This window comes from Cucumis melo, chromosome 2, assembly GCF_025177605.1.
Source record: "Cucumis melo cultivar AY chromosome 2, USDA_Cmelo_AY_1.0, whole genome shotgun sequence".
Lineage (NCBI taxonomy): Eukaryota > Viridiplantae > Streptophyta > Magnoliopsida > Cucurbitales > Cucurbitaceae > Cucumis > Cucumis melo.
The window spans coordinates 1,338,701-1,350,040 of record NC_066858.1 but is presented as its reverse complement, the minus strand read 5'-3'; the positions used below and the strand labels follow the sequence as shown (position 1 = coordinate 1,350,040).

The 11,340-nt window shown below is 36.6% G+C and overlaps 1 protein-coding gene across 1 annotated transcript; it reads left to right on the top strand.

Moving 5' to 3' along the window:
* The first annotated feature begins 457 nt into the window (after positions 1 to 457).
* Positions 458 to 11,257, top strand: LOC103492243 (serine/threonine-protein kinase EDR1). Its single transcript, XM_008452534.3, has 14 exons — positions 458 to 1,189; positions 2,870 to 3,283; positions 3,693 to 3,796; positions 5,527 to 5,795; positions 5,876 to 6,670; positions 6,845 to 6,885; positions 7,452 to 7,520; positions 8,042 to 8,142; positions 8,312 to 8,390; positions 8,473 to 8,571; positions 9,904 to 9,972; positions 10,074 to 10,123; positions 10,530 to 10,706; positions 10,812 to 11,257. Exons 1-14 carry the CDS (start codon positions 755 to 757, stop codon positions 10,945 to 10,947), a joined length of 2,838 nt encoding a protein of 945 aa, XP_008450756.2. The 5' UTR covers positions 458 to 754; the 3' UTR covers positions 10,948 to 11,257.
* The last annotated feature ends 83 nt before the right edge of the window (positions 11,258 to 11,340 follow it).

The following is an 11,340-nucleotide window of genomic DNA, read 5'->3' as shown; positions in this document are numbered from 1 at the left end:
AATATTGTACAATCAAAATCCATAAAATTCAAACATATCTACCGCCTTAAATTATCACATGTCGATAAAAAAACTTAAAGCAACAAATAAAAAACGAATTTAATTATATATCATCCACAGTCGAAGTACAAGTTTAAAAGAAAGTAAACACAATTTAAATTAAAAAAAAACTATATTTTATGATGTTTTCTCTTGGAAAAAGAGGATTGAATGGTTTTGCTTAAAAAGGCAGATTATATCGAATTTAGTGCTGAGTTGGCGGGTTGTGATTGGGCAGTAACGGTCAGTGAGGGGAACAGTCAGCGTAGATCCGTTGATTAGTCGAATGTAAGAAATTGTTACTATTTACCGAATTCGGCCACTTCATCTGTAGACACACACACCAACACGTATACAGAAACTCACTACCCCCACATTGACGGATATAAAGACGAATGTGTGCAAAAAGACACAACGTAGGTGCGTAATTTTTTCTTCACGCGTTAATTCATTTTCCCTCCCAAGTTCCAACCATTCTCTCTTGACCGTCGTAACCAAGAAAAGCAACAGCAGATAGAGAGAGAGAGAGAGAGAGAGAACAATCGAGCAGGAAACAAGACAGAGTTTAGAATCGAGTTTTGAGGATCAAGGAGGAAGAATCGGTGGTTTTAGAGAGAGGAGTTTGAAGCTGGTGGAGCTGTAGAGTGATTGAAAGTGGCTGAGGAAGTGAAGGGAAGTGAAGGAAAGTGCAAGAAAGAGAGATTGAAGAAGAGGGATGAAACACATTTTCAAGAAGTTTCATATAGGAAGCAATCACGAGCCGAATCGGTCCAACGAGAATCCGTCGCCTGTAGCAGCAGCGTCGTCTTCACCATGTGTTTCTGATAATCGTCCTGCAACTGCTCTGGGTCAGACTTCCGGTAACTCTCCCCCCAGTCCTTCATCGTCGCCGTCGCTGGCAACAACTTCTCCAGGGGGTGGAAGTGTAACCCAGGTTTCGGTGCCCAATCGGTCTGATTACTTTTCTTCAGAGGAGGAGTTTCAGGTTCAGCTTGCCCTAGCTATTAGCGCATCGAATTCGGACTTCCGGGATGATCCGGAGAAGGATCAAATTCGAGCTGCGACACTTTTGAGCTTGGGAAATCATCGGATTGATTCTACTTCCAGGGACCAGGGAGATGCTGCCGAGGTGCTCTCGAGACAATATTGGGTGAGATTTTTGCTTTCTGCCTTTCTGGGGAGTTCGTTTTTACCAAATTTTGAGTATTAGCATATTAAACAAAACCAATGAGATCAAGATTCAAGGTCTGTGCTGCTATAAGATAATAGTTACATCTCTGATCTCATTGCATTACGCAACCAACACCTATGTCCAAGTGCGCGAAAGTTGTCATTTATAGTCGTACTTGGGCACTGTGTTAATTATTAATTTTACATTATAAGCATGCCGACTGGACGAGAATTCAGGATATCTTTTCTTGCTTCCCCTACATTTGCATCGTGTCTGGGATAGTTCATTTGTCAGAAATAGATTTACTACGACTAGCATTTCCAGTGGTTTAGACTAACTACGTCAATAACTGAAATTGAAAAACTATCATGAACACAAGACCATCAGGCACCTGCATAATCTCAGAGTTGATCGGTTCATGGGAAAAAAATCACGACCCCCTTTGTAAATAAATATCTAAGAGAAGTTCAAAAGAAACATATTTGAAACAAGAAGTGTAGAATTAATTGCCAGTTACTTATGTTTAAGAAAACTAGTTGCTTGTTATGTTTGCAACACTTTCCAGTCAACCCAGAAGGCAATTGCTGCATCAATATATTGTAAAGTAACATTGGTTCACTGGTAGTAAGTGTGGTCCTCGTCCCTTTGAGTGGTTGGGAGTGGGGTTGAAGATAAGTACTTGAATCCATGGAAGGATATCTCTGTTAAGTCCCCCCTTTTCTCCCATTCCGTATGCTGTGTTTTGGAGATGGTAAAGAAACTTATTTTTGGGAAGATTAGTGGAACTATGCTCCTATACTCTACGTTTCCTCGTTTATATCTTTTGTCCATTCTCAATGATTGTTTGAACTCTGATTCTTTGGTTTATGTTGTTTTGATCCCTTAGAGGTTTCTTCTTGCAAATCTTTCTTTTGTCACCTTTCTGATCTTTCTCACATTGGCGTGTATGTCTTTGATATCTTGGAGAGGATTAATTCCAAAGAAATTCAAGTTCTTTACCTGGGAAGTTTTATTGGGTCGTGTTAACTCAATGGATTGACTCTTGAGGATGTTGCCTTTTTTAGTGGGTCATTTTTGTTGTATTCTTTGTCAGAATGAAGAAGAAGACCTGGATCACCTACTTTGGGCTATCAATTTGCAAGATTCGTGTGGAACTGTTTCTTTTCGTAGTTTGGGGTTGTGCATGCTCACTAGAGGGGTATCAACAAAATGATCGAGGAGTTTCTTAATCTGCTTGCTAACTAGAAATGTTGGTTCTTGTGGCTTGATGGGTGCATGCTTTGTTATGAGATATTTGGGGAGAAATAATATAGGTTTTAGGGTGTGGAGAGGGACTCTTGTGATATTTGGGTCTTGGTGGATTTTCAGGTTTCTATTTGGGCTTTGATTTCAATGACCTTTTGTTTGTATTTGGTAAGAAACATTTTGCATGGTCGGAGCCTTTTTCTTAAGAGTTTTTTGAGGGCTGTTACTTCTGTTCTTTCCTTCTTTTCCCAATGAAAGCAATTGTTTCAATAAAAGACATTGGTGGATCTGGAATTGCCACTGCCTTGTTAGACATTTTCTTTTTCTCGTTGCATTGATATTCTTTATACTTGCTACACTACATTGTAGGAATATTAGATCTTTAACTAATATTATTTTTTGTTGCATTTTAAGGAATACAATCTGCTTGACTATGAAGAAAAAGTGGCCAATGGGTTTTATGATGTCCTTTCTACGGATTCAGCAGTCCAAGGAAAAATTCCATCGCTATCTGATATTGAAGCAAGCTTTGGTAGTTCTGGCTTTGAAGTTGTGATGGTCAATATGACTGTTGATCCTGCACTAGAAGAGCTAGTGCAAATTGCTCAATGTATTGCAGATTGCCCTGGGACTGAGGTCAGGGTTTTGGTTCAGAGGCTTGCCGAGCTTGTTATGGGACATATGGGGGGACCTGTAAAGGACCCCCATTTTATGCTAGCCAGGTGGATGGAAAGAAGCACAGAGTTAAGGACTTCTCTTCACACCAGTGTATTGCCTATCGGTTCCATTAATATTGGCCTCTCAAGACATCGTGCATTGCTTTTCAAGGTTGGTAGTTGCAAATGTCTCTTAAATATCTGTAATATCATGCAACCTCATTTTTATTGAAGATTAAGATGTAGCACTATGCGTGGTCAGGACTCATGATGGCTTATATTAGAGCTTTCCCATGTGAAATAGCTTGTTCAGGGTAATAAAGCATGTGGTTACACTGCCAATATGAATAACTTGATAAAGTTCAGTTTTCTTTTTAACATTACACCCTTTAAATAGAGGCCCTAGAACCCCAATAAGGTTTCAGGAAAATAAAAACTATAAAATTGTCTGGATTTGACAAATTCCAGCAACACTGTTTTTAGTGATACGTTGTTGTATTACTTTATCTAAACCTTTATTATTATTAAACAAAAGCTTAACTGACTTTATAAGAACATATCACCTTCTTCTCTGGATATAGGTGTTAGCTGACAGTATCAAGATGCCTTGTAGGCTTGTTAAAGGTAGTCACTATACTGGTGTTGAAGAAGATGCTGTCAACATTATAAAATTGGAGGATGAAAGGTATATCCTTGTTTTCTTTTGTAAACCTTTAGATGCTTGGGGTCTTCCCTTATTTCATTTATACAATTAAATGTTTCTTATCTTAAAAAGGGTATATCCTTGTTCTGTTTCATTTATTCATTGACTAATGGTGAAATTGAATTTAAATAACTGGGTAAAAGAATCATACATAAGAGATTCTATTTTGTTTGGGTAAGATAGTTAGGTGTACACCGTTATTGAAGCTTTCTTAGATAATCTGTTCCACTTGACACTTTCACAGTTTGTTTTGTTTATGTTAGTGCATATAATTAAATTTGTCTTCAACCACCGGCTTAAACTTTGGGGTGAATTGACGTTTTAATATGGTATCAGAGGAGGTGGTCTAGGAAGGTTCTATGTTTATGCCCCTGCATTGTTGTTTCCTTCCCAATTAAAAAATTGATTTCCACTTGTTGGGCATTCAAATACTTCAAGCCCACAAGTGAGGGGAGTGTTAGTGCATATAATTAAATTTGTCTTTAACCACTAGCTTAAGTTTTTGGGTGAATTGGTGGTTTAGTAGTTTTTATTTTACTTTATTCAAATTAATGTGTCACAAGTAAACATACCTAGTCTGAAGCATCTCCTGTGTTTCCTAAAAGATCTTCCTGTTTCATTATTTACAAAGCTACTTTATTATGGGTTAATGCCATCAACGCGTTGCTTGCTGGACTATGGTTTGAAAGGAACTTAAGGGTGTCCCATGATAAATTCCTTTGGTGATCAGATCTGAAATTGCAAGGATCAATACCTCTAAAGAAAGGATTTAGATCAGTTTCCAAGGATCAATCGCAAGTCTTCCAGGGCACAGGATTGTATTTTTAATCAAGTTTGAATTCTTGGTGTTTTCCTTTCCATTCATTTTTTTAAGCAATTTGTGATCAATATTTTAGATGTTATGGGGCTCCTTTGTTACAATTTTTTTTTTCATTTTGCATTGTATTTATTTCTTCTTGTTTTGCTTGGGATTTAGAGGGTTCTGTCCTGCTCATTGTAATTTCTTTATGTTCTCTCTTGTCTCGGATTATGTGGTATTTGTTCTTTTACTCCTTTTTGCTCTTGGTATACCTCTCTTGTACTTTGAGGATTAGTCTCTTTTATTTATATTAATAAAGATGCTTGTTTCCATTTCAAAGAAAAGACTTCATTGATATAATGAAATGAGACTAGTGTTCAATGTACAAAAGAGGATGCAAAATAAACCTTTACTTAGTGGTCATATCGATTTTATAGTTGGTCTTTCCAAGCTTTTTGGAATATTTTCATCTAACGTAGTTGGGGGGCATTTGTCTCTTCGGTTCAAGGTAAGTTCTCTCTGTTATCTCTTCTCTCGTTTCCCCTTAGAGAGAGATTAGTGGTTATCAATGAAAAGTTTTTTGTGGGCTTCGTTTTTTATGCCCTTGTATTCTTTTATTTCTTCCCCAATGGAATTATTAAGAAATTTTATTTTGTACATGGAACCAAACTTTTCATTGAAAGGAAATTTGCCAAGAAATTTTATTATAATCAATTGGGAAGCTTCTTTAACTCTGTTGTAGTTATTGGGGTTTCTTTCCCCTTTGGAATTTCGGTGGTTCAATTAAACAACACCTTGTTTCTTATTCATGGGAACTAAAAATGAAAATGATCTAATACCAGGCTAAAAGGCCCATTGTTATCCACACTTCAACCAGAATCAATTTATATGAATGTTTAGTTCCTGCTTTCAGGGAGTTTTTGGTTGATCTAATGGGAGCTCCTGGAACACTTCTACCAGCAGACACTGTTAATGCAAAGGACACTACTAACTTTAAGCCTTACAACCCTAAAGTAAGCAGAATTCCTTCTCTTCATCACTCCAATGATGTTGGAATTTCTTCTGCGAGGCCAACATTGGGACATGAGGAAGGCAGCAGTCAGAACTTTGGAGCAGAGGCCATCTCACTGATTGATGGGAAACTGAGCTATGGAAGGACAGAGTCTGTGCCATCAAGCTCAGGTGTGTAGGATGTAATTTAAATTATTTCTGCAGTACCTGCTAGAATAACTCCAGATTAATAGAAAATCTTTCCTTGTTAGGTACTGGGACTTCTCGACACAAAGGGGCCCATTTTGGTGACGGTAATGTTCGACTGAATGTCAATGTAGTTCCATTTGGTCAAAGTTCCGAGGATTCCAAAAATCTTTTTGCCGATCTTAATCCTTTCCAAATAAGAGGAACTGGAAAAAGTTTCATGCCTAACAAGTTCTCAGATAATAAAAGTGAGGAGCTCCAGAAACCTACTATTGGGCATCCTCCTGTACCATTATGGAAAAATCGGGTTGCTTTTAATGCAGTTCCCAATAAAAATGAGTATGATTATATGGAGGGCCGTTTTCCAAGAATTAGCCGTGCACCTAATGATCACAATATGGCATTATCTTCTTCCAACTCGACTGTCTCTGAAAATGTTAAACCTGGAGGTTCAGGAACATCTAATGATTTGATTGCATCGGTTAGAAGTGCTGAAGTTGGAAGTTCTTCATCAAATATGAACACACAGCTGGCATCTTCAATGATTGAGCCTAATATTTTGCCCTTGATTGACGAACAGAACAGAAAGTCCAATGGAGAACGTTCTGGAAATACAGACATGGAGGACGAAAAGGTAGATGCTGTTGATGGACGAGACAATTTAATCAGATTTGATAACCGTAGAAAGTTCACATACGATAGATCTGTTGGAACCAATTTGATATTGAAGGATCCGGGAAGTCCTAGCCCGTTGGTCAATCCAAGTTCAAATAGGTTTGAGCAAGTTTATGACGATGTGGACGTAGGTCAATGTGAAATCCAATGGGAGGACCTCGTTATTGGTGAAAGGATCGGACTAGGTACGCTATAGCTGATATGAAACAAAATATTTATTACTTCAGTGGTTGCTCCATGGTCAAACTTATTTCCAAATTGCTCTCTCGTGTAATGTTTAAACCTTTGAAATAGTTTACCATTACTTCCCTGGAAATCTTCAGTTTTGCTTATTTTAATTTCACGTTTTCTATATATAGGTTCATATGGAGAAGTCTACCATGCTGATTGGAATGACACCGTGAGTTATATTAATTCTATTTCTATGTTATTGCATTTTGTAGCCAGTCTTCCAATATAAAACTTAGCACATTTATTTTTTCATTTCTTTAGGTTCAATAACTTGTCTGATCCAAGTTGATTCTGGTAACTCCATAGTGTCGGGTTATGATAAATGCCTGACTTATTATGTTGAAATTATCAACTACCATTAAATCTAAATGCTTGACATTGTTAAAGTTTGAACATAGAACCTCTAGCTTTGATCAGTTGTTACCGTGTTCCAGTTATTTAGAAATTTAATTTCAAGCTGTTAACTATATGAACAACAGGGTTTTCGACGTTTTTAACCTCTCTGTTCTCTCTGTGTCTTGCTTGCTTGGTCAGCAAAAAAAAAAATTGTTTGTCTTCCCGCTCTCCATCACACCTCAATATCTAACAAATCTTAATAATTAAATTCTTCCTTACTTTCTCTTTGGTCCTTGACTCCTTAAAAAATTGCACATTTGTATTTAAATAATATCACACTTTATTACGTTTCTAGCCCTAACATCCTGATGGTACTGATGGTAATTGACGGATTTGCAGGAGGTTGCTGTGAAGAAGTTCTTAGACCAGGATTTTTCTGGTGCTGCTTTAGCTGAGTTCAAAAGAGAAGTAAGTGGAGCAGTTACTTCCAAACAAACAATAATTTGTTTTTAGATGAAAATATTAAACTTATCTTTACTCCTCAACTTAAACTTTTGGTTAAATTGGTGATTTAACATGGTATTAGAGCAAGTATTCCAAGGAGATTCTGTGTTCAAACCTATGTTATGTTATTTCCTCCTCAATTAATATTGATTTCCACTCGTTGGATCTTCTTCATTTTTCAAGCCCACAAATGAGGGAGATAGTTAGGTGATATAATATTAAATTTATCTTGACTCATCAGCTTAAGTTTTTAGGTCAATCGGTGATTTAACAAGACAAAAGGGTTAAAATATGAAATTTTTCATGAAGTTTGGTGTTGCTTCATATGGTCAATTTGTTTTCTTGTAACTTGAGAAATGCAACTTAATGAACGATAGTTATTATGAAAAAGTAGTTAGCCGGATATTATACTTGCATCTTGTTTGAGTTTATATCTTCAATCAACTATCTTTGACAGTAGACTCCATTATCTCTTGTGATGTAAGGTATTGATAATGCGGCAGCTGCGTCATCCGAACATTGTTCTTTTTATGGGTGCTGTCACTCGTCCTCCCAACCTTTCCATTGTTACTGAGTTTCTTCCGAGGTATGAGTTCAATTTTGCTCAAGTTTCTCAATAGGTAAATTATCACTCCTCCCTCGCCCGTAAGAGGGAACATTATAATGAATTAAAATGGAAGAAGAAGAAGTTTAGACTATACATTCTTTTGTCTGTTTTTCCTTACTGAAGTTTTCTTGATGCAATCGAACTCCAGAGGAAGCTTGTACCGGATCATTCACCGTCCAAATTGTCAAATTGATGAAAAGCGCAGAATAAAAATGGCCCTGGATGTGGTATATGACTAATTTTGAATATCTTATTCAACTAATGCATTCGATAAAAATATCATCTTCTGAATTCATTACACAATTGCAGGCAAGGGGCATGAATTGCTTGCATACAAGTAATCCAACAATTGTTCACCGAGATCTGAAGTCACCAAATCTTTTGGTTGATAAGAACTGGAATGTGAAGGTATGACAAGTCTCCTACTGCTGAAGCTTTTTGTCTATGATTATATTAATTACTACTTTTGTGACTTATTCACCAAGTTCCGAAGTCACCTGAAAATTGTCCTCTAAAATGAATAAACGAATGTCATTAAGGTCATGGAATGTGCTGAAGACTACAGGGAGATTAAAAAAGAAAAAAGAAAATAAGGGTACAGTCAAGGGGCACCCAACTTTTGGTTAATCAAGAAAAAGTACCAACAAAAAATGTTTAGAAAGGTGAAGTTAAAGAGAGGCGATAAAGTGATCCGGCCAAAACTACTTCCCAGAATCCATCAGTTACAAAATTATTTGTTTATTTATTTTGAATAGATATTCTAAAAGTAACTAAAAGATCAAACAGTTTATTTATTTTGAATAGGTATTCTAAAAATAACTAAAATATCAAACAGCCAAAGTAAATGATATTTGTTTTGAAGTGGTAGATTCGAAACGATAACCTCTGTTACTGTTAACTCTTAATCATTGAGACATGGTGAGATATCCATGAACGAGAAAAATGGAACCAGACCTTCCCAAATCTTGAAAGGTTCTCTTTTCCATCTCTTGCGGCCTTCTTCTTAGAAAGTTGTCGATTTCAGTGCTGTTTCTATGTCCCTTCCCTTTCACTTCCCTTGACCTATTAAAAATTCAGTTAATGTTGAAATTAACTGATCTGTGCCAGTCTTAAATGGTCTTCTTGGCTTTGTTGCTTTACATGTTGAAATTAACTGATCTCTGCCAGTCCACAATGCTGGCTTTCGGCTTAGTTAATCACCATCACATTGAAATATACTTTGAAAATATCTCAGCCAGTTAGCCTGTCTCTAATAATGTTTTTTTCTGAAGCTGCGGAATCCTGGGGGTGCGTCTGTTTCTACTTATGCTTTCTTTGGTTTGGTATTCTTGTTTTTGTATGGCTCGTCTACTCCCTCGTTCTTTCATTCTTAATACAGTTTTGTTTTTTTTTCCCTTCTAAAAAGAAAAAATAAATCTTCTTTACTCCATCCACACTCAGAAGAAGAAAAAATAAAATAAAATAAAATAAAAAGAAAATTTTCTGAAGATGAAGGCACATCGAGTACCAAACTTAAATTATGCCATGGGGCAAGAACGTGCGAATTTGCAGAGGAAGCTTGAGTTTGTCTTCTTCAGGTAGAAGAAAAAGCAAAACAAGCCATAGCCAGGTCACTTAACCAAGAATGTAGGCTGTTCAATCTATGGATGATATAGCCTTTAGATACTTATTACTTAAAAATAGAAGGAATGTTATAAATTGTAACAGCGTTTTCTCTGGTGTGATTTCTTCACTGTGTAGGTGTCAGATTTTGGGTTGTCACGCCTAAAGCACAATACATTTTTATCATCCAAATCAACTGGAGGAACGGTGAGAAGCTAAGAATGTTGATTTTTACTTAAATGTTTTCTTCAGATTTTACTGTAAACTGCAGTACATAACTGGTCTCCCGTTTGCTTTCTGTGTGTTAGCCTGAGTGGATGGCACCAGAAGTTCTTCGGAATGAGCCTTCAAATGAGAAGTAAGTTGGAGTTATGATAGTATTTCTTAAGTTTCATTTTCAGTACACGCTTGAGCATGGGATTTATGGTATATTATGCTCGATCCTTCTTTATTTCATTATAATATGGGATTTTAATTCTTAATTGAAACACTTTTGCTATTTTTCTTTTGGGGTTTCCTTAAAAGATAGTTGAAAACCTCTTTGTTCAATGAGGTTTCGGTGGGAAAACATGATTTTGATCATAATAGTTAATTTAAAATAATAATAATAAAAAAAACAATTTGTCAAGTTAAGAACCATCTATAAAATTCAATGGGAGAGGAAAAACATGCTCCCAAACCAAAATCCCGTGAAAAATGGCTAAAATGCAGAGATGAGTTGAAATTATCTCAGGACATGAACATATTGTTCTTCAAATGCACAGGTGCGATGTTTATAGCTTTGGAATCATTCTATGGGAACTTGCTACATTGAGACTGCCTTGGAGTGGGATGAATCCTATGCAAGTTGTTGGTGCTGTAGGTTTCCGTAATCTACGACTCGAAATACCCAAGGAAGTGGATCCCACGGTTGCTAGAATAATCAGGGAATGCTGGCAAACGTAAGTTGTGTTTTTCATCACACTTTTCTATACATCCAAGTTATAATACTCATGCTCCTTTTGTTCTTACTGTCAACTGCTTTTCCATGCTATTATTATTGTCAGTGATCCAAACCTGCGCCCCTCATTCTCACAATTAGCCAACATTCTGAAGCCACTGCAGCGGCTCGTCCTGCCACCACATTCGGACCAGCCAAGTTCGTCAGTACTGCAAGAGATCTCTGTAAATTCTACACCTTAGATTGATATGGCTCATTTTTCTCAAGTGTGAATAAGGAAACTTCTTTTTGCTTTTTCCCTTGAGTGGGGCTGTATTGTATATTTTTGAAATGTAAAAACAAAGTATTTAAAGAAAAGAAAAAGAAGAAAAAAAGGTCGTAGAGGTACATAACATGGATAAAAATGTAACGCTGTTGCTACAAAAAGACGGTAGCTCCATATTTTGTTTTTGTACAGTCGCCTGCTATTGGTTTGTGCTCAAGAAATGAGGCTTTGTTCTCTTTCACCCTTCAATAATGAACATGAATCGAATGGAACTTTTTGTTTTGCAATTTGACCTCTTTGATTGCAACAATTTTCATTAGAAAAATCACGCTTTTGCTGATGCAAGCCTTTTGCATCGACAAAAATGGGG

Coding starts and splice junctions, on each gene's coding strand:
- LOC103492243 (XM_008452534.3), top strand. CDS start 755: ATGAAACACATTTTCAAGAAGTTTCATATAGGAAGCAATCACGAGCCG. Junction 7,521..8,041: donor TAGCTGAGTTCAAAAGAGAA/GTAAGTGGAGCA, acceptor TTGTGATGTAAG/GTATTGATAATGCGGCAGCT. Junction 10,707..10,811: donor ATCAGGGAATGCTGGCAAAC/GTAAGTTGTGTT, acceptor TATTATTGTCAG/TGATCCAAACCTGCGCCCCT.